This window comes from Mus musculus, chromosome 4 (genome assembly GCF_000001635.26).
Source record: "Mus musculus strain C57BL/6J chromosome 4, GRCm38.p6 C57BL/6J".
Classification (NCBI taxonomy): Eukaryota; Metazoa; Chordata; class Mammalia; order Rodentia; family Muridae; genus Mus; species Mus musculus.
Window position 1 is genome coordinate 145,110,632 of NC_000070.6, and position 24,105 is coordinate 145,134,736.

General features: G+C 44.3%; 1 protein-coding gene across 15 annotated transcripts in view; it reads right to left on the minus strand.

Annotated features, from left to right (window-relative positions):
* Vps13d (vacuolar protein sorting 13D) overlaps positions 1 to 24,105 on the minus strand; it is a 323,993-nt gene that overhangs the window by 239,587 nt on the left and 60,301 nt on the right. For 14 of the 15 annotated variants that reach the window (XR_003954929.1, XR_003954931.1, XR_881424.3 and 11 more), the window contains 11 exons: positions 23,807 to 24,029; positions 20,969 to 21,179; positions 17,614 to 17,785; positions 17,306 to 17,418; positions 15,779 to 15,991; positions 11,813 to 12,075; positions 10,621 to 10,754; positions 6,918 to 7,073; positions 4,802 to 5,012; positions 4,076 to 4,150; positions 201 to 410 (listed from right to left, as the gene is read on the minus strand). Coding sequence is in view for 7 of the 15 variants with exons in the window: in NM_001276465.1 (NP_001263394.1) it covers positions 201 to 410; positions 4,076 to 4,150; positions 4,802 to 5,012; positions 6,918 to 7,073; positions 10,621 to 10,754; positions 11,813 to 12,075; positions 15,779 to 15,991; positions 17,306 to 17,418; positions 17,614 to 17,785; positions 20,969 to 21,179; positions 23,807 to 24,029 (1,981 nt within the window). In the remaining 8 variants the exon portion in view is untranslated. The other variant, XM_017320174.2, reaches the window with a different exon arrangement.

The window sequence follows — 24,105 nt, forward strand, 5'->3', positions numbered from 1 at the left end:
GAAAGAGTTACAGGATGGCCAGGGCTGCACAGAGAAACTCTATCTCAATTTTTTTTTCTTTAAAAACATGTTAAACTATTAAGTTTTACCTGAACTGTGAAGTAAAGGAGAACAAAGATACATGGAAAGCTAAAAAGGCAGGCCCTAAGAAAAGACCAGCACTGGGCTGCAGGACAAGCCCACAAGCCAGGTACACTCACGGGAGAAGGTAAGCTCTGCCAGGGGCACATCACAGTCCATGCAGTCATCGATGAAACAGATGCACACGCTCTCAGCCTTGACCTCCACTCCAGAGATCCGTGGAGCTGGCATGGTCCCCGGGTTGTCTCTACTGCTGCTGGAGACCAGGGACAGCGACTTCAGGGGCTCTGCATTCTTAAACAGCCAACTTGCTGCCTTCTTCAGCTGGCCTTCAAGAAAACCAGAAGGTGTGAGGTGCCACTACTTCCCAAAGCATTACAAAGAATCTGTGAGCAGCCCAGGAAAGCTGTAATCCAGAAGGATCCTTAGGCTGGGGGAAGGTGCTGGGGCACACATAGGGTAAGCTCCTGGAAATTGCACATCTTCTATGCAAGTTGATAACACCTTTCCTGCTCTGACTGCTAAGGCCCCTCCTGTACCAACTGTGAACAGAAAGGAGAAGAGGGGGCAGTTGAGGAGCCCAGAGTCTCAAGGCCCCTTGGTATGCAAGTTTTATTTCCACCCAAGTTCTGTTCATACTGATGTAACTGTCCTCATATGTCTTACTTTGTGCATAAGCCATCTTCTCAATACAAACTCTCAGAGAGCAGAGAACAAAATGAGATGCATGCTTGAGCGCACACGCACGCGCGCGCGCGCACGCGCACACACACACACACACACACACACACACACACACACACACTCACTCATTCACTCGTGTATTTGTATATGAGAGAAAGATAACTACTGTTAATGCCCCCTGCCTAAATAACAACAAATATCCTAACACCCTCTAACACCCTCTTGCCCTCAAGAAAAGAAAAAAAGAAGGAAGGGACAGAGATAAAGGTGGAATAGAAGAAGGGAAGGAGGAAAGAAGCAATGTCATTCCACACTCAGAACTCAGAACGTGAGACAATTCGCCTGCTTGAGGGTCTGGGCTCTGAAGCAAGCTGACCCTGGTCTAGACCAGTCCTGTACTTCCCAGCTTCTGAATAAAGGGCAAGCTGTTTGATCTCTGTGCCCTGCAGCACAACAGAAAGAGGAAGTGAGCTCTCAGAGCAGAGCCTGGTAAGCGATCCTGGCTTTAAACAGCTGTTATTTTCATCTTGTTGAGTAATGGGACTAAGTGGCTTTAGTTCAATCACAATGAAATCCAAAAGGTTTGCAGACCGTGGGAGAAAATGTGTTTGAATAGTTAAAGAGAGAATAAAAATCATAGGCATGATAAAGTATAAAGTTAAATCGAAAAGCAACAATGACTGAATGTAAACAGAGGTGAGGGACCCAGAGAGCTAGCCCACCCTCACTTTTCAGAGGTAAAGGGGCTTCAGGGAACACAATGAGCATCTCTACACACAATATGCTGGTGTGTAGCCTGGGCATAGCATTCTAGAAAAGAATGTGTTCTCTACAGGAAAGAGCTATAAAGATGCTACAGATAAGTGCATAGCCTCATGTACACATACACACACTCAGACACACACAGACACACACACAGACAGAGACAGACAGAGAGAGAGAGAGAGAGAGAGAGAGAGAGAGAGAGAGACAGAGGGAGCGCACCAAAGTACTGAGTCAGCCTAGGTGCCCATCAGCATGACTGTATGGTTCAGAATGTATGGTTCATGTGCACAGTGCAGTAATTCAGTCACAAAGAAGAATGATATTATATATTTTAGGGAAAGTGGACACAAATGGAGACCGTGTACACACGCACACACACCGAAAGAGAGACAGAGACAAATAACTTGAAGTGAAATAACTTGGACTCAGAAAGACAAGTGTCACATGACTTCTCTCATTTGTGGATGCTAGATTCCATATAGATACTCAAAATCACAAATCCCATTTGTAATATCACAGCCCCGCCCCCTTATACAGGAGATTCCAAGGCCACAGGGACCCTGCAAGCATAAAGCCGCAAGCCCTGAAACTCAGCACCTATCCTAGTTGCTGGTACATACTGTGACTGAAGCATTTGGCAAAAATAACATAAATTTTCCTTCAAAATTTATAGATAGAAGGATTGTTCTGACTATAGATCTTAGCAGCCTTAGCATGGGACTTTTCTGGACATTTCTTTCCTGGCTAAAATGTTTACCTTGCCTTTAAAGGCACTCTGCAGCTTCTCTTGGGCCCTTTGAGTCCCAGGGCACTGCTCTCTGCTTTGGGCCCCTTTTTAAGTAATAAAAGGGTTACACAAACACAAGCTCTGCCACATTGTGTACTGAGGAAGTAGCACATAGACTATGAATGTTAGCCAAAGGATGACTCTTGTCCCCGGCGGGATAGAGAACCGCTCCACCGTACTACTCAGAATGGCATGAGGGTTAAAACTCATAAATTATTTGTAGGTTTGTCAACTAAATTTTCTTCAGACCAGAGCTGAGCTCAAATGATGGAAACCATGGAGTGAGAAGTTAAGGAGACTGTCAGCTGAGCAGTGGTGGCACACACCTTTAATCTCAGCACTTGGGAGACAGAGGCAGGAGGATTTCTGAGTTTGAGACCAAGAGTTCCAGGACAGCCAGGGCTACACAATGCTGTCTCAAAGAAAAAAAAAAGGAGGAGACTGCCATGCAATCTATCAATAAACAAAATGCAATGCAGGCCAGGGGCATAGTTCCATGGGAGATCACTTGCCTAGTATGTACTAGGCCCTAGGCTTAATCTCCAGCTAAACTCTGTGTGTTTACACACCCATACACATATAGCACCTAGAAAAGTAGAGAACACACCTATGTGGAAAGGTTGGAAGGAACCACAACTCAGCAGAATTTCTTTTTCTTAAAATAAACAAGAGGTGGGTATGCTGTGCCATGGTAGAAGGATACAGAGTGCAGTGGGCCACAGTAGAAAGGACACAGCCTTCACATCAGACAGACCTCTCTTTAATGAACCTTAGGCCAACAGAAATAGATAAACTAAGACAAACTTTCTTAACCTGTCTGAGCCAGTTTCCTCATCTGAAGTACAGACAATAATGGCTATTTCTAAGAGCTAGGAAACTCCACAAGAAACCCAGAGCCAGGCTGGGAACAGGGATGGAGCTCAAAGTGCTTGCCTACTGGGTTCCATCACCAGCACCGGATAAAACGGGACAAGGTAGCTCAGACCTGTAATCCTAGTGCTAGCGTGCTAGAGATTGGAGGAACATGAGTTTTAAGATCATCCTGGAATACATAATGGGTTCAAGGCTGACCTGGGCTACACAACTGTCTGATGCTAAATAAAACAAAGATGGGCTTAGTCAGATGGCTCAGTGGGTAAAGGCACCTACTGCTAAAACTGACAATTTGAGTTCAATCCCCAGGACCCACACTATAGGAGACAACTAACTCCAAGTTGACCTCTAACCACCAAGTGTACCATAAGCATACATCTGCACAAGTAAATAAATGTAATAGGCGTTTGCTTAAAAGACCAGAGACAGAGCAATAAGAGCTCAGCACATGATCATGGTCATGACTATCAGAGCCTCAGAGCCAGTATCATTCCAGCACCACTGATGAACAGCTACTTCAAAGTACCAGGCACTTACCCACAGCCAGTGCTCCTACTGGAGCTTCACAAGTAAGAAAGCATTAGCACTGAGAGGCTCAGTGACTTGCCCAGGGTCCTTTAAGAACAGCTGATGTGAGGCAGAGGAGAATGTGACCCACAAAGCCAGCTCCAGTGATAACCAACCTCCTGATTGCAGAAAACCCTTCTGTTGAATCACAACTATGGCCAGAATGATGCTCAGCCCCACCCTCTCCTTCAGGACACATAGGGCTCCTTGAATACTCACATTCTCTCTTTTACTCTCTCTGATGTAACTAAGGAGGAAATGAGAAGGAAGCACATGGCTAAGACAAACAGCAGAAAATGGAAGCCATATCCAATTTACCTTGACACACCAGAAGAGCCTTGCGACAGTCATCCATGCTGAAGCCCAGCTCCTGTAGTCTAGCCAGCTGTAACTCTAGGAAACAATTTCATACAGATTACTCCACAGGCTGATGGAAGGCAAGACAAATACCATTTCCTTTCTTGAGGCAAAATGAGCTCTTAGTGTAGACCTCTAACACATGCACCTTAGACTTTTCTGTCATTCCCTTATGTTTTGTCGTTAAGAGTAGAAGACTATCATTTAGTGGGAACAGCATCACTTGAATTTTCAGAGGAAAAGTCTCAAGTTTTGAAAGTAAGCCATACAACTCCACAAGAAATTGAGGGGAAACCCATCTGTAAGTTGGAGCAGTTACTATAGGATATTTGTTTTTTTAAATAAAAAAACAAACAAAAAAGTCATATCATGGTTCACAATCATATTTAGTGACAAATAGAGTATGAACAATTCAATTGTGCATAAGAAAATTGGAAAAAGGTCAAGGGTGCGGGGGATGTTATCAGTATGGTGAATAATTTCCAGCACCAGAAAGGTTGAGGCAGGAGAATTGGCATAAGTTTGAGAACAGCATATATCACACATGATGTAGTAAATGAGGAGCTAGCCAGGATGTAGAGTAAACCCAGAGAGAGAGACAGAGACAGACAGACAGAGACTGAGACACAGAGAGAATGAATATGAGTATTACTAAGAAGACTGATGGGTTTCCAATTCAACACATACCCAAGACAGGATCTAAGGTGTGTCTTGATCCTTCTCTGACATCCTCTCCAATTCGAGATGCCCCTGGAAGACTACAGCTGATGGAATCTACCTCCAAGGCTGAGGAGTCCGGTGCTGCAGCACTAGCTTGCTCTGGGATGGATTTTGCAATGGCAAGAAATAGCTGAACATCATTATAGGAGAGTCTGATATCCAGGGCTTGTAACTGAATCTAATGGAATGTAAAAAGGTAGCGATGGATTTTAAAAGTTGCTTTTGGCTTTGTGCCCACATATCATTCAAACATAATTCCTACTTTATGTTCCAGAAGTTCAGATTATCATTGCAACTTTCTCATTTAAAAGATTGCAAGAAGATAGGGATATTGCACAAGATAGGGATATAGCTAGGGCTGAGGATCACCTATTGGTAACATTTTACTAATCCATTTTACATAGTACCATTACATCTTTTTTTTTTTTAATTTCTAAAATAAACTGATCAACTGTGATGGGTAACTTTGTCAATTTGACACAACCTTTAATTACTTGGAAAAAGAGTCTCAGTGTGGGACTGACTTATCGGGTTGGCCTTTGGACATATCTTAGGGGGCATGTCTTACGTTAACTTACATGGAAAGACCCAGCCCACTATGGGTGGCACCATTCCCTAGGCAGGAGGAGCTAAAGTGTGTGAGAGAAATCAAGCAAGAAAGCAATTATGAATGCACTCATTTCTCCCTGCTCTTGACTCTAGCTACGATGTGAAGCTGTTTGAAGTTTCTGCCTTGACCTTTTTACAATGTTAAACTGGAACCTGGAATTGTAAAATGAAATACTCTTTTCTCCTCTGAGTTGCTCTCCATCAGGATATTTTATCACAGCAACAGAACTGAAACTAGAATACCAACAAAATAGATCTCTTTGCCCCCTATATTGCCAGCATTCAGAGATTGAGGTAGGAAAATCAGGAGTTCCAGGGCAGCCTAAGGATCCCATCAACAATAATAGTAATAATAATACCTTATTTCTAATAAAAATAACAATTAGTGAAATCTTTTCTTTATTCAAACATAACCTTACTTGGTCAAGTGTGGAACCACCATTTTTGAAATGCACACCTCCTCAGAGGTAAGCAACACACCCCACTGGTGAGGGCAGCACAGATGCTGCGAGCAGAGCAACACTACAGAGGGTGCAAAGGTCTGTAAGGAGCCTTATTCACTCACTCAACTTTCTTCTAGTGAGGTACTGCTGAAACTGAAAAGCAACAAGGCTTTTTCTATTGGCTTCCCATGATCCAAGTGAACTGATTAATCACTGCCCTCTTATGAAACACACACACACACACACACACACACACACACACACACACACACACACACACACACACACACACACACAAAATACCTGGCTTAGAAAAATGGCTCAGTGGTTCAGAGCATTTACGGCTCTTCCAGAGCACCTGAGTTCAGTTTCCAGAACCCGCACCAGGCAACTCACAACTGCCTATAACTTCAGCTCTTTTTTTCTGGCCTCTGTGAACATTCTCTCTCTCTCTCTCTCTCTCTCTCTCTCTCACACACACACACACACACACACACACACAACACACACACACACACACACACACACACAACACACACACACACACACACACACACACACACACACACACACACACTAATGAAATAAAATCTTTAAAAGAAAGCAATATCAAGAACACCAGAGTTTTGACCCTCCCTTGCCTGGCTTCAGCTTCAGTTGCCACTTCCCTGAACGCCTCTCAGTCCCGGTGGGTGAGACCTGCTTCTGCCCTAACTCGAATTCTGGACCTCGAATGCTCTCCTCCTCTGCTGGCTTATTTCCCCATCTCATCTGCCCCTGGACTCCTCCATCCTGCAGCACGCTACGCACAATACTCCTACTTATACTACATTCTGCTTTCTGTCAACTTTTACAGAAATTCAAAATGATACTAGCAATTTAAAGAGTCTTCTACCCTTGTCCACACAGTAAGATCCTAGGTGACATCACAATTATTTTGCATCTGCTGAGGTCCCTACAATGGTGCCAGACTAAGTGCCTGCACAGGGAATCTATGGTGCATCCATGGATTGGACCTGGCTCGGCATTACCTCTAGAATGGGTGGGAAGTCTTCACTGTTGAATGCATCCATCAGTCCAGAACTATTCTGGTAAGAAGAGTTCCCTACCAGCTCTACTTGAATTTGAACTGGATCCACAATTGAAAGAGCAGTGTCCTGCTCATTCCCTAATCGGCATGAAAACACCTGAAAATGAAACATAGTACAACAAAGATTACAGCTTGCCTTGGGAGGCTCTAGAGCTTAGCAGTACCAGTGGGCTGTCTCAGGAGCAATCAGCTGCTCTCACAGGTCCAGAATCAGCTACTGAAGTAAACACTGTAAAGATCTGGGGCTGCCACTGTAGCCTGTGGCCAAGAGTGGGTTCAGTGGTTCACCTGCAGGACGGTGTTTCCATTTCTCCACAACAGCTTACAGATCTCCTGCCCTTTGGTTCAATAATCCTACTTCTCTTTAGAAACTAGCCTAAGGAAATAATACAAAATATAGAACACTTCACTAACAATTTTGATAGTTAAATAGGGAAAAAGAAAGAGCAACCAAGGTTGCACCACATCTCCTTGGCGAAGCAGCTGAGTCACCTAAAGAAGGGAATTAAAAGCCAGAGCCTACGTGATAACACTAACCCTAACCTCAGCCCTTGAGAGACTGAGGCAGGATCACAAGTTTGAAAAGACTATATAGAAGAATGTGATGGAGCATGCCTTTAATCTCTACTAAGATCAGCACATCACAGGTAACATAAAAATACAGCCCAATCAAAATATTACCAAGCTAGGTATGGAGACATTGCCTATAATCCTAACACTTGGAAAGCTGAGCCACAAGGACTATAAACCAAAAGCCAGCCTGTGCTACATAGTGAAACCCTACTTTCAAGTGAACGAAATGATGACAACGACGACGACGAATACGATGACGATGATGATGTTCTTTTAAAGACAAGATAGAACACACCAAAAGCAACAAAAATTATATATTTTACAGGAATTTCCCCTCCTTTCAGAATTTGCTAATTTTAAAGAGCATTCATTATTGAAGCTGAAGGAAAAGTACACAGGAGCCCATTACATTAGACCTCATACTCTGCATGCATGAAATATCATACAATGCTAACAAATAGCTATGCCTCAGGGCAGACAGAAGGAAGTGGGGAGAGGGGCTCCCACTCTGGGGCCAAATTACTGTAGTGTTCAAAAGGAGCATGGAGCCGGGCGTGGTAGCACACGCCTGTAATCCCAGCCCTTGGGAGGCAGAGGCAGGTGGATTTCTGAGTTGAAAGCAAGCCTGGTCTACAGAGTGAGTTCCAGGACAGCCAGGGCTACACAGAGAAACCCTGTCTCGAAAAAACAAACAAACAAACAAACAAACAAACAAACAAAAGGAGCGTGGAGAGAGGTCGGGACCATCCATGTGAAGCTTCTCATCTCCCAACAAGCCTCCACCTTCATGGGGCAGTTCTCAGCACTACGGAAACCAACTGTATTCAAGATTTAAGCATTGTACTTCACCAATTCTCCCCAGTGATTTACCAACTAAAATCTGGTCGTACCACCTAAAAAATTGAGTATCTCAAATATTTTGCCACTTCATTTTACTGAGACGTTGATACACGAAAGTTTCATTTTCCTTTCTCTTTGGGGGACTTCAGTTACACAAAGCCCAACAGTACTAACTACTCCTTCATCAATCACCACAATGCCTCACTCAAGGCTAGTCTTGTCAGATGACCTGCAAGTTCATGATCAATTCCAACATCTGAGCATACAGCTCCTTGTCCCAAGTTGAGCTTTCTTCACTTTACAGAAGCAAGTGGTCAGGGAGTGGATCACTCCCCACCCCCATTTTACTCAGCTACATCTGAACCCCGAGGGAGGACCATATACGAAATGAGTAACCTATTAGAAGCGGCAAGAGGCTGAGCAAACGGTCCAGTACGTGGCGAGAGGAACGTGCACTAAGATCCTTGAGTTAAGAGCATCCCACAGAGATGGCTTCTGCCTTGTCCCCTCTGTTGTCTCGAAACTTGAGAGAGATAATGAATGCTGCTTAATATCGTATATGACATATCCTGGTGACAAAGGGTACTCAGATACAAATTTCTTCCTCCATAACAATAACATCAATGTCAGAGACATGGTTCTTTAGGTCACACATGACTCTCCAGAGCAGTACTATAGATCATGTATTTCTGAAGGGATGGATACCATATAAAACCCTCGCTGCCTTTTCTAAGCAGGCCTGCCTTATCCCAGGGCCATGGCTCTTCACAGGACTATACTCAGTATGAGGAAAGAGAATTCAGATCAAGCAGGACCACTGCCTCAGTTGTGCAAACCTGTAAGAGTTTTTCTAAGACTTTAGAGGAAAAATATTTATTTTCCTTTTTCCTTCAGAGACTACAAAAAGCCAACTGTATCTGGCAATCCGTTAATCAAACTGAATCTCACTTCTAAATCCTCTATGAGAGATCATAGGGGAGATGTAGTGTAAGATGTTAACTTGGCATCTGCTAAGTAAGGGGCCCTGTGGTACATGTTCCTCAGCACTGGGAAGATACACTGCATAAACCCTGGCAAGGGGAGATGAGACATGCAGAGCCAGACCATCCAACAAGGTACTAATGGCAGTGCGAACTAAGAAAGTCCCCCTGACTAACGTTCTGAGAAGGCAGGGTGTATAAGAATAAGTCCTGTGTATTCATAGCCTTGCACTGGAGGTGAGAACACAGGAGAGTAAACTACCACAGGAGAGTAAAGGAGAAAGCAAGAGGCCCTTTACTGAATGATGTTTCCCTAAGAAAAGCTCAGGAGGCCATGATGAATATGATGGCACAGGTCTGCAATCCCAACTACTCCAGTGGCTAAAGCAGAAGAATCAAAAGTTCAAGGCTAGCCTAGGCAACTGGGACAATCAAAATAGAAAAAGATTGATCTAAACAGGAATGTAACCTACCTCAGTTGATAGAGTGCTTGCCTAACATGCACAAGGCCTTAGGTTTAATACAAAGCAATACACACATATATACATACATACACACACACACATATACACACTCTATTATAATACTATAAATTCATATTATATATAAATTATTTCATATATCATGTGTGTATTATATATAAATTAAACACACTTTATATGTATATCACATATACTATATATGTACACATATATAAATTATATACTATATATCTGCATATAAATTACATATACTATATCATATATATAATATACATATATATCTATTAAAATCATAAAGATGTACTATATATCTGTGTATATAAATTATACTGCATTATATATGTGCATATACACTTATAAACTATATACACTACATATATCTACATATAAGTTACAAAACACAACACACCTACATGTACTTTATAATTATATATATGTAATTATATAGTTATAAGTATATAGTTACATATTACACACACACACACACACACAGACACACACACACACACATTTATAAAGACAAGAGTTTCGAGTCTTTTCCCAGCCCTACTGACTCAGAAGCTCTGGAGATTGGGACCACTAAACAGTCTGACAAGATAAAAGGGAACCAGGTGGAGATGTAGCTTAGAAGTAAAATGCTTGCCTCAGCAAGGCGCTCAGTTTCATCCCTGGCACTGGAAGATAAGCATTCAGAAGGCAAACAAGTACTTTTCCAGATGCTTGTCTCTGGAACCCGACATGTAATGCTGTGGTCAACACACAAACTTACCTCAATGCCAAACAAACTTCCTGAGAAGGGGCGATCAACAAAGCGCGGCTTATAGGTGAGCACTGTGGTGCCTTTCAGAATAATGGCATTGGTATCAAAGCAGGACACATCTTCAACCACCACAAACTCTGTGCCTGCAAAGGATAGCATCATCAGTCAAGGCAAGCATCACCAACTGTCCCAACACAGGTGGCACAGTTGTACCAGGTGAGAATACCAACTGATCACTCTCCAGTTCAGCTCTCAACATCCTGCTTCACTATCATCCCAGACTTGGAATCTGGAAAGCACAACTGAGCTAGCAGAGCAGGGCCTAGCAGAGAGGATCAGAATTAGCTCCTCTCTGACCTGCATGTTCAAGACAGACGGAGAAATGACATCCCAGTCATTATGGGAGGCCCAAAAGATACTCTGAGGTTAAGAAGGGTTTCCCAAGCTGGAGAGATGGCTCAGAGTTTAAGAGCACTGGCTGCTCTTCCAGAGGTCCGGAGTTCAATTCTGAGCAACCACAAGTTGGTTCAGAAATATCTGTAATGTGATCTGATTCCCTCTTCTGATCATCATGAAGACAGTACGCATATACATAAAATACATGAATAAATAAATCTTAGGAGAAAAAAAAAAAAAGAGCATCCCTTCTCCAAAGGACTTAGAATCCAAGCAAAAAGTCAGATGGATTGGTCAGGCAGCATGGACCATCACAACAGTTTGGCACAGCTCTTTATGCTGCCCACAGGAGTGCATACTGCTGATGTCCAGCTGCCGCTGTTAGTAAGCACTGACAGCTTTGTGTCTAAAAGACTCACACTGGGTTTTCATAAAAAAAAAAAAAAAAAAAGAAAGTAGGTGTAGGAACTAGGTGTAGTTCCCAACAATCCCAGCACTTGAGAGACAAGTTCCATGCCATCCTGTGATAAATTGAGACCGGGGGTGGGGGTGGGGGTGTGGGAGGCGGGGGCGGGGAGGGGTAGGGGTTAGAGGGAAAGAGGAAGAACACAAAAACACTTTATTCTCAGCACTCAGAACAGATGCATGCAGGTCTCAGTGTTTGAGGTCAGCCAGGTCTATGTGAGATCTTGTCTAAAAAAAAAAAAAAAAAAAATGTGTGGCCAGCACAGGGGAACTGTCTTGAAAGACTGGTCTGACCTAACATCCAAACTATCAACCAGTTAAGCAGACTATAATCAATCACCTGTTACATTGACCTTGACCTCCAGGTGTCTCTCATTGGACACGGGGAGGGAAGACCGCTTGGTGACTACTCCACTCTTAACGGTTTTAGGAACAACAGCAGATTCACTGCTGGCATTGCGGTGGCGTGCAGGAGTGACATTTTGTTTCTTAATATCACTGGGAGTGTGCAGGAAGTCATGGACCAACAGCAGCCAGTCAAATATGAGAAACACGCGAAGATTGTTGAGAACAACAGTGAAACAGGAGGAATCCTTCGTAGATCTACAAAAAAAGAAGGCAGAAAAAAAAAAACAGAATTGCAAAGAGAAACAGTATTTAATTACCGCCTAGTCCTTCCTCAGGCCCAGCAAGTAGCAATTCAGTGTTATCCCTCTGTTTTTATGTCATCCCTGTGTTATCCAAGGTGGCCTCAAATGCCTGGAGTCAGTGATGCTCCTGCTTCAGGCTGCTGTGTAGCTGGATTCAGGTATGCAGCACAATGCCAGGCCCTATTCCAGTGATCCTTAAGCTGCCAGCTTTGAGTTAGAAACACTCTGAGCACTACTTTATGAGTACACAAAATATAAGCTTTCTGGGGCCTAGTCATGTGTTTCCAAGAATTTATTTTGTTTTATTTTGTTTTATGTTTGAGTGTTTTGCCTAAATGTATGTCTGTGTGACGTACATGCCCAGTACCCAGGGATGTCAGAAGGGGGCACTGGACCCTCTGGAACTGCAGTTACAGACAGTTGTAAGCCACCATGTGGGTGCTAGGTATTGAACCCAGGTCTTCTGCAAGAGGAACAGGTACTCTTAATCAATAAACCAACTGCTAGTCCTTCATTAAAAATAATAATAATAATAACCAAGAGGACTATATTTAAGAAGGCAAGATAGCAGTGCCCTTAACTAAGATGATTCTACAACAGGCATTTGACAGTGTCAACATTGTTCGCTGTCTTAATATGCTATGATGATGATGATGATGATGATGATGAATTGAGAGGGCACAACTGACAGCTGGTAGGTAGAGGTGGGGTGCTCCTAGCCATGTCACAATGCACAGGACAGCCGGATCTGAAATACCAATGCAGGATACATAGCCCAGTTCAACCAAAAAGGCTCAAAATCTGACCTGAGAGCCTTTGGATGCTCTTTTTGTTTTGTTGTGATGTGTACGGCTGTTGGCTGTATGTGTGTCTTTGCACTACATGTGTACAGTGCCCATGGGGGCCAGAAAAGGGCCTTGGTCCCCTGGGATAGGATTACTAATGACTGTGAGTCATCACTGGGGCTCTAGGAATGAAACCTGGGCCCTCTGAAAGCAGCCTTAACTGCTGAGGCATCTCTCCTGGATATTACTAGAAGAGTTTGATGGGCAAAGCCTATGCAAATTCTCCAAAATGCCAGCAGAAAAATCCAAATTCTGAGTTGCTTTTGGCCCTTGGCATTTCTTTTAAGAATGGCCAACCTGCAGAGCTGGTCTGGGAAAAGCTATAGGTCTAGGAGGAAGAGCAGAGACTTAAAAGTGGAGAGGCCCACACTAAAATCATATCACTCTCAATCTGTGTTACCCTGGGCATTATCAACCTGTTTCCTCACATATAAAGCGAGAAATACCAACACTGTAGGAGAAAGCACCAGGCACATAGCAGGTACTCCTCAAACACCAGCTTCTTTCCTGATGGGCAGGTCTAGGATTGATGAGGCTCTCAGAAGCTCAGGACTGCTTCACAAACACCATATTCAAATGCCATGCTGTTTGGCTTCTTTAGCTACAACTAACCTCAGACTCCAATCTTCTAGCCTGAGAAGAGGATAGAGGAAGGCCATAGATGGATAGTACGTATCCTAGAATGGAAATGGGGCAGAGGGAAAGGCAGGGCACAAGGACTTGTTTTATAGTCTTCAATGTTCCCAAGAAAGTCTCCCATGCCCGGCCTGAAGCCACAGTGTCCTCAGGGCAATAGCCAGCTCTATTACCACACTAGCACACAGAGGAAGGAAAGCCAGAGACAGGCTAGTGACAGGTCATGGCGTCTGAAGGTTGAGCTTATGAAAAAGACCCTGGCTCTGGCTGTACATTTACTCACCTCCAAGCCTGTTTGGGAAAGGCTGACTTAGGGACGTGCCTAAGGCTACTTTCTCTAGTCTCGTTTCTGCTAAACCTGGCTCGCTGCCTCTACTTAAAGGGCATGGCAAGACACAGCTCCTTCTCACACACTGCACTTGTCACAGAAACACTCTACCCTTTGTAATGAACAAAAAATGTTGCCCTCCATAAAATTTTTCCAGCCCATTTTGAGCAGAGACTGTCAGAATTCAGTGTTAACTGGAAAGTAAGTGTGTCAGACTCTGCTTCTGGAAAATATTTCAAGCCTTTAAACTGTGAAGTGATTTATATTTGACATACAAAATCCCAACAGAAGAACAATTCTTCCTGAAGCAGTTCACTCCTCTCACTAACAAGGGCACTTCTGTTAGCAAGAGCGAGGTAAGAACTGATTGATTGGCTGCATGAAATTATATACCTTTAGTATATATGCAGAATAATACTTTGGGCCTCCTGTATATTAAAGCCATGATGAGGAGGGTCAAAGAACTGACTACTTAGGAAGACAAGATCAATAAGAATAAAGCAAATACCAAATTATCCCTCTGCAACAGGACCAGACACACAGAAGCCTTCCCTTCTGAGAAACATCGTCAAAGAGGCTGCCAAACACACCCATCATATCCCAAGGCTACACTCAGCCACTGACAGAGGCCAGAGGGTCTGAGAGTTAAGGGGACTCAGTTTTGATATCAAAGGCCAGGTCTAACTTGTGACTACTAGACTTTTAAGCTGTGTAACCTTCCAAGAGTCACTTGGACCTTCTCCAGGTGTCTATCTCTTCAAGTGTAAAATGGGAGAGAAATTGCCCGTGTTTGCAGATCTGGGAGAATTCAACTAGCAGTAGGTAAGGTGCCTGGTCAAGTCAGGGACCAGCAGAAAGCTACTAGCATTGCCACTGTTGGGTACACAAGGACTAAAATGTCTCTTTTGCTAGGCTTCCTAAAGGCATATGCGACACCAAGACCTCTTTCCTTCAAAGGCTAACTTCTTAGCAGCACACTGAAATGCCAGCCATATAAGTACAAGAATAGCTACAAGTCATAAGAATCTCACACAAGCTATGACAACAGTAACAGCAGCAGCTTCTGGAGGTGCCAAGTGACTTGTCAGAATGACTCAACTTTCACCCATGCCCAAGGATTGAGGCATAGGTTTTTGTTTGAATTTTAGTTCATTCCATAAAAGAGAGTCAATCTCAGAGCTCAGAAGGATGCATTGCTCTGAAGAGGAAGACTATCTTGGGGATAAGGTCTGTCTGATTCTAGACCTTCTTCTCTCCGCTCTCTGCCTCTCGGCCAGACAGGAATAAATAGCATTCAGGTCAAAACCACCCTTCTTTCATGCAGACCAAAAGGTTTTTTGGCTTGAGTTTTTTCCTTAAACTCACATAATTTCTTCCTTCCCCAAGCCACTTTACAAATTAAAGCTTACAAGGAGGTTGATTTTGAGGATCTGGCTTAATGCCAAACTCCTTTTTTTCTTTTTCTTTTTCCTTTTTTTTTTTTAAAGCAACAGAGACATCTTTTGGCGAATCCATAATAGTGCAAGTGAGCAGGGGTGTTAACAGGATGCTTGTGAGCCTGTGACTGCCCACCTTCATAGTTTCTCTTTGATGTTCTAAAGCCACAGGGACTTGGCCCACTGGCCATGAAAGAAACTATCACCATAAGGAATGGCAGAGTTGGGGAGCCAAATGTGGGGGTAATCCCAACACTGAGAAAGTGGAGTCAGGAAGGAAACCCCGGGCTATATAGTAAACTTGAAGCTACACTGGGCTACACAGTGAGACCTATCTGGAGGTGAGGGATACAGGGTGGAGGACAACACAGACAGACAAAGGAAGGCAGAGCTGGCATCGGCCTCCACTACCTGAAATGCAGTTCAATCTGAATGGAGCCCTGGGTGGCGCTGCTGCTCTTGGAGGGCTGAAAGATACAGTTGAACACATTGGTCATGCCATGGCTGGGCTTCTGCCCAGAATAGCGGGTGTCAAATGCCATCATAGAATGGGAAACCAAGTTAATGGACTTGGTCTGGTTGGAAAAACTCTCATAGAGCAGCTTACATTTCTTAAAGTCAAATCTGAAAGGGAAGAAAGCAAAGGAGACGTTAAACACAGTCATACCTTATGAAATGAAGTTCAGGTGTGGAACAAGATTGGCATCATCAGTGTACCAGAGTACCATTCAATCTGAGATCCTGAACTCACTGTTCACAGGGCACTCAAAATGCAGTCAGTGGCACTGGGCCTGAAACCTTTCCAATCGCAGAGAGGAGATTATATCCACAGGAATGCATGAGGAATAATAATATACCCAACCTATTATATCCTTAATGATTTACCACCCCATGTCCCATCCTAGGCTGACAAAGCCATATGTTAAATCATAATCCTCAATGGATATCCAGGGTCTCTTTGACCGTCATCTGTGAAATTATAGCTTGCCTGAGGCTTCTCCCTCCAGAGTCAGCAGGCACATCTGTATAAGATCACTACAGCTCACTGGAGGCAACATCCTACTTTGCACTCAGGAAGTAAGAAACTGACCCATCAACCGGAAGTGCATCCAAACCCACTGTCTTTTTTGGAAAAAGAGTAAGTTGCAAAGAGCGATTATGAGTTGCTCAGTACCATTATGAATCATTCCACATTGAAAAACTCAAGGAATAAATCAAGAGAGTAGCTGGCCCCCAAGAATGCAGGTTCACCAAGGCATGGTTCCCCTCAGCTGATCTGGGTGCAGGCCACACAGGCTTTGAACAGAAAATCAGGATAAGTCAGAGTGCTTCAGACAGGCCTTACTAGCCTTGACACCCCATTTTCAAATGTGACCCAACTTTCCAGCCATATAACCTTGGACTAGTAAAATAAGTATATACATACATAAACCAACAACAGCAATCTATCTAGAAAACTAGAGCATTAGCTGACCCCACTTAGGGACAAGGGATAGCTTTCAGGGTAAAAATACAATGCATGCTTCAAAATCCCACTCTGTATTTCTACACCACAGATTTCAACTAGCCAGCACACATCCATAAAGGAAGCAGTTGCTATGTTGCTTCTAGAGGTTTCCAAGTAGGGAGCTCAGCCCAGTGCTGCCAATTTTCAAACAGTTCTCATTCATATTCTCTATGTCTGTCTATCTATATCTGTCTGAATTCTCTCAATTTTAAAACATTGACCCACGAGGCAGTCACCAGTGTCACTCTGCCCACAACTGTGTCAAAACTATATAGACACAGGACAAGGTGCCCCATTCCCCACTCCTTAATGTTAGTGAGACCATGCTCCAGCTCCAAGTGTACCAGAGCCCTGAAGTGCTACCTACCTGAGGCTATTCCAGAGCTGTACATGGGGTACATTGTTCTTACAAGAGTTAGGCAAAGCCTTACCTGGCTAGGGAGCCAGTGCCCTCTTTTCCTTTTGGATCCTTAAGCTCCAGACTCACATTCACCATATCGATGAGAAAGCACATACAAGTGTACACTTCTCCACTCAGCACAGTCTGTGAAAACAAAATGCCGGTCAGCCCTGGAGTGACGGTGCCAACCTGAAAATGGCTCGAAGATAAAGAAATCTAGTTCACTGGCTGTCCCACCACTTTGCCCTTCTGCTCCTTGCATACTTGGAGGAATATCCACATAGGTGCCCAGCAGCCGAGACTACAAGCTTGGAAGAACTTGCTGTCAGTCTCACTCACGTGAATCCTTGGATCCTGTAGATCATAAGGCCGCATGAAGTCTTCTATGGGCTCTCCCAGGTTGTTCTCTAGCAAGCCTCGGATCAGCTTGTATTTACACAGATCCAGGGAACAGTGCACAGAGGACAGACTGCCATGGACAGATATGTCTGCAACAGTGTGGCTTATTTCTCTATGAGAAAAAAGGAGGCCATGCTCACAAATAAGTCACTAACTGCCTTGGCACAGCACAGCCAAAGTAAGGATATATAATATACATTATCAACCAGTTAATCTCAAATTTCCAGTGGCAAAAAATAGTCATGTATCTCCCAATGTGCAAGGTATTGTGACTGCCATACTTTAACTACAGAGAGGGTTTTAGGTCCCAAGTTTTAGGTCCCAAATGTGTATGGAGAAAAATCCTCAAATCTAATAAGCTGGGGATACAGCTCAGTAAAACTTGTCTAGCACACATGGGCCCAGAATTCTATCGTGAGCATGCCAAATATGTGTGGTGTGTGTGTGTGTGTGTGTGTGTGTGTGTGTGTGTGTGTGTGTGTGTGCGTGTATGTATGTGTATGTATGTATGTATACATATATATATACACACATATATATGTATACATACATACATACACATACATATATATATGTGTGTATATATGTATACATACATACATACACATACATATATATATATGTATATGTATATATATGTATACATACATACATACACACTACAGCCCATACTGAACTGGAACTCACAGTAATCCTCCCGCTTCCCCTCCTGAATATTGGGATCATAGGCATAACCACACCTACACCAGGCCTAACTAGTCTAGGAACAAGAAAAATCTCACAAGACTCAAATAGCTTAAACATTCCAGTTGGGGAAATTACAGTGACCAGACGCCCAGCTCTTATCTCCCAACGTAGGTGGAAAAGAGAGAAGCCTTTCCTCCTGTGCCCTCCTCGGGGTTGGGTGGGAGAACGACACTCATTAGAAGAACACCTGACAAATCACTAGGAAGACCTGGAGTGAGACCGAAGATGTTCAGGGCTCCAAGGCACGCATGCTCATGCTGGGACTAAAGAGTTCTCGGCCTCCCATGGCTGCAACAGGCATCCTGAGTCCTCCAGACACAATGCCTGAACACATGAACTCAAGGGCTGGGTTTAGAGTGGAAAATGTACATAGCTATATTTAAAGAAAGGGAAGGAAGGAATGGGGAGGGGAGGGGAGGGGAGGGGAGGGGAGGGGAGGGGAGGGGAGGGGAGGGGAGGGGAGGGGAGGGGAGGGGAGGGGAGGGGAGGGGAGGGAAGGGAAGGGAAGGGAAGGGAAGGGAAGGGAAGGGAAGGGAAGGGAAGGGAAGGGAGGGAAGGGAAGGGAAGGGAAGGGAAGGGAAGGGAAGGGAAGGGAAGGGAAGGGAAGGGAAGGGAAGGGAAGGGAAGGAATAAAGACAGACAGACCTGTTCTGGGGCTGGAATACAGCTCAATGGTAGGGTGTTTGCCTAGCATATACTGTAACTCTAGGTTTGACACTCTAACTGCCAAAAACAAATAAATTTGGCTTGCCTGCAAGGAAAAAAAGCCTATATCCAATAGTCTGTTTTATATCGTTTTGATTAATGATGTGGGAGGGGAAGGGGGATAAGATGCATGGACGCTGAGTGCAGGTATCCAAGGAGGCCAGAGGCATGGGGTCCTCTGAAGCTGGAATTACAGAAGGTTATAAGCTACCTGATACAGGTGCTAAGAACCAAACTCAGGGCCTTTCAAAAGCAGCACATGCTCTTAACCACTGAGCTCTCTCTCTCTCTCTAGTCCCAGAGTAGAGTTTAAACAGAATAATAATGCAATCAACAAACCACAGCAGGGAAGCCTACCAAGTGGTGCACTCCTGGGTGGGGAGCAGACAGCACATCTGCTAGTATACTCTCTCTGGGCTACAGAGCCTTGCCACATAGCACACAGGAAGTGGGAGAAGTTTACACAAGTGGAGGACAAAAAAAGACATTTTTAAAAAATCATTGCTTGCAAAGAAAACCAAAAGTTCAGTTTCTAAATAAGACATTCTTAAGATGGCCAAGCCAGGCTAGGCAAATAGAGCTCATGCCAAGCATTACTGGACAGCAGCCAGGGAGCTCTGGAATAACAGGTTCCAGTGAGAGCAACACCCCAGTGAGCATCACTGTAGCAGTCATCCAAAGAGAAATGGAAAATGGCATGGAACTGAGCTGCCCAAACCTGGAGACTGAAAAGTGGCTAGTAAGCCCCAGCCAGGTAATGAGGGTATTTTTCAAAGTGTCCCTATTGCAAGTATCTTTGTTTGGGATTTGTTTATAAACTTTCATTTGTGTGTGTGTGTGTGGGTGTGTGTGCATGTGTGCATGTAGGTGCAGTTCTTCATGGTAGCCATAAAAGCCATTAGATTCTCCAGAGCTAGAGTTACAGATAGTTGTGAGCTGCCTAGCAAGTATGATAGGAACAAAACGTGGGTCCCCTGAAGAGCAGAAAGCTCTCTTAACCACTAAACCATCTCCAAACTCAGCAAATCTCTATCATTGCTATCTAGCCACTTTCCATCTTTCACTGGAGTCAAAATGCAAAATGTTGCTTTCTCCCAAGCCAAAGAACCATAGTTAAAGATGTCATATACTGCAATCAGTGCTTCCAGTCCACATGCATGGACTGGGAGTGAGCCTGACAAGCAGGAACACACCCTGGGCCACAGCCTTGCTAAATACACAACCAACCTTTAGCACTGAGCATGACTCTGCTGGTCTAGGAACATAAAGTTTCCCTGGTAGTTAGGGAACCAGATTGCTCTGAACTACAGACACAAGCTTCCTGCACACTGGGTTAACTGCAAGGTGAATTGGGCCAGGTCCCTTAGTCTTTCAGCGGGCTTCCTGGTGTGGTAGGGGCAAATTTGCACCTGGGCTGCTATGTAAAGTAAATGGACCCCAGGGGTCAGTGGTAGCAGGTTCAGAGTCTATCGCACTTGGAACACTTACTCCAAATGTCCATCTTTTCCAGATACTTTGCTGGCCCCCTACCATTGAAATTCATGCTAATTTCCAACATTTCCCTCTTTGTCCCCAAGGCAGGGTTGTATCATCTTGCAACACAGTCCCGGAATCAAACACTAACTTAAAGCTATCTACCCACCTGTCTGAGTCCCTCAACAACACTTAATCCCTGTGACAACATCAGTTTCTCTTCCATCACAGAAGCCCTTGCGAATAGAACATATTAAGGACTCAATGAATGCTCAGTAAGTAAAGGAGCGTGCTTCTCCTGACTTACCTTACAGCACTTACTTCCAGCTGCTAAGATTCCACTTACATGATATTCACATAAAACACTCACTTGTCCAAATTCCTCTCCACCTGCAATTTCAGCCTACAAGGCTCAGTTAAGAGGCTTCCTCCTGTCTGTCGCACAAAATAGGAAGGGAAGATCAGATCCCCACTACTGTGTTCGGAGGCTTTGGAGCCCTCTCTGGGGTGTCTCTCTGCAGCAAAGATGTCCATGTCCTGGAGATCCACAACAATGCAATCCAGCAGGCAGACATGGTCTTCTACAAGGTCCAAGGGAAAAAGAAGTAAGGGCAAAGCAGCAAGCAGAAAGGGCTGAGCCTGAGCAAACTTAAGGGCCAGAGTCAGTTCATTCTGTCTTTGAGACGAGCTCTGCACTGCTCAGAAGCCTGCCAAGGGCCCTGACAACAGCCTCTAGAGACCACCATCGCATAGTGTCATATCCACACATCCTCTGCCCACCCTCAACACCAAGCCATGTGTTTCTACTACCACTGACCAACCCAAACCACCTTCACCCTTGCCTCCACCTCCACGAAGTATCTTCCAGTATACCTTCATAATTCCACTATGGTCCTCATAAAGCCATTCTTTCCATAAAATACCTGGACGGCAAATAAGACACACTGAAATGTTCTCTTCCTTGGAAACTTCAGTAGCTACATTTAACCAAAACTCTGCAAAACTCCCTGAAAATGCCTGGGAGGCACTACATAAGACCACAGCCTGTTTTTCTGACCTCATCTAAGCCATTTCCCCATTAGATCTCCAAACCCCAGGCATCTTCCAAAAGGCCACACTCTTTGCTTCTTTGGCACCCTCATCAGTACCATCACCTTCCCACCTCTATCGGTTCCTCAAATTTCTCCTCTTTCCCATAACATATACTATAATATATCAATATTTCTGCTCCTCTAATATCTATTATCTTAAACTATATCAAATATCTAGACGTCTAGTATCTTTCTCCTGTAAGCACCATACTGGGAGGAAATATACCTGAGAGGATGCTAATGTATTGGGGACAGTATTTAAACACCTAACCTTAAGCAGGGGCTTAATAAAGAGTTCTTGAATGGACAGTTGCACTAACAAATAAGTAAAATTTATCAGAGCTGGGCTGATCTGTGAGAGAGGTGTAGAGTGGCAATGTCATGGCCTCAGAGAGACCTCAGGGAGCAGATGTGGAAGTGGGGACAGTGTGAAAACCACAACCTTCATCCAAGACCAAGTACCACACTGATAAGCGAATTTTATTTTAAAAACATCAGCTGGATAGGAGAAATGCTGCTGGAGGAGATAGCTTCCTGTAAGATACTCCAAATGTCTTTGTGTATGTTTGCACATGTTCACATGTGTGTACATCTGTATGTAGTGCCCATACACATGCACTTGTATGTGGAGGTCAGAGGTCAATGACCTGTGTCATCTTCTTTAATTGTTCTATACCTTATTTTTTGAGCAAGGTCTCTCACTCAACCTGGAGCTTGCCTATTCAGCTAGACTAGGTGGCCAGCAAGCCCCAGGGACCCCCGACTCTCCCTTCACAGTGCTGCTATTGCAGGGATGTGCCACTTTACCCAGTTTTGTTGTTGTTATTAACATGGGTGCTAAGATTAAACTTCAGTCCTCATCCTTTTGTGCCAGTACTTTACTGACTGGGCCATCTCCCTAGCCCCTCCAAATCTCTTCTTACATAAATCAGCCTATATGTATGTCAGTCTGGCTGCATACACTGTCTTAACCACTTGCAGACTGGCTCATGACACCCCTCCAAATACCACAGCACCTATCAGAGCTTAGGAAAAAGAGTCACATCAGTCAACTGTGCTCTTCCAAAACTCATTGTCCAGCTCTACCACTTGCCAGCCACATGACAAACAAAATTATATCATCTGTCTAAACCTCTGCCCCTCTCTCTGTGAGCAGAGAGAAATCTTAAGCAAGATGACACAAGGGTAAGTCCATACAAACATGGCATCAGGTTCATTGGTGTATTCAAGAAAATGTCACAATTATGAACAAAAGTATCTCTCATGAGCATGGCCATTAGTCTCTTTGCTTGCACCTCTAGTGCTGTGAGCACCTACAGGGAGTCTACCAAACCTTGGGCAGATCTAGCAGAAGCAGCTGCCATTCTTCATTGTCCGTGGTGCATAGCAGTGAGCTCATCCTGGCCGCCCTTACACAGCCTCCTTCCCTACCCAGGTCCTCACCTTCTAATACAGCATCCACTAGGACACGTTAAAAACTCCAGAGCCCAGATTACGCCAGGTTCAGACTGATTCCTACACAATAGGACAGGCTTAGAATGACTGTTTCTTACATTCACAAGAAGGGCACAGGCACAATCCCAACCCTTGAAAGGCAGAGGCAAGATAAGACGTCAAGACAGCCTAGGCTACACACAGAGCCATGTCCCAAAAAGCCCAAAGAGAAAAAAGAAATACAAAACAAGACCATTCGTAGCAGGACCATTCAGACCTCTCAAAGTAATTTTGTAGTTCTCTGTGCTTACTCCCTACACCTAACTGACACTAAGTCTAGTGTCTTGTTTTGGAGAACTTAGCAGTGCCCTGTAAGGATCTGGATAACAGCTCATGACGTCACAGGAAAAACTGGGCTATCACCATCTACTGGGAACCATCTGGACCCATATGAGTCCAACCAACAACTGAAAACCTTTTTATTTCTATTGCATCTTCTAATTCAATCTACTTTTGAAGTTACAGAAGACTAAGCCTGCCTAAGACACTCATGCCCCCAAAGTAGCAGGAGGCCTGATCTTCACACAGAGGCTGCCTCCTGTCAGCCTCCACAGTATCAATGCATTCCCAGAGCTCCCTGAAAGGGCTTCAGGACAGTCCCCAGCTCTTTCCTCTTCTCTTACCTGGACTGCTGGAACTCTGGCTAACAGGTGGCACAGCCTGCTGCCCACGCTGCTTGATGGAGGCACTGGGTACAAAGTCACTCTTCAGGCTGCCAAGTCCCACTCCTGCAGGAGGCATCATGAACAGCCCCTGTACCTGGGGCCCCTTGGGGTCCTCCGTGGTCGTCATCTTCCTCATACTGTGCTTCGGTGTACCTGCTGGAGAAGCTGAAGGCACAGACTCCTAGGAGGAACAAAGGAAAACTAGAATGCAGAGATGAGGAGGTAATAAAACCTTCAACTAGCTCAGAAATTATATC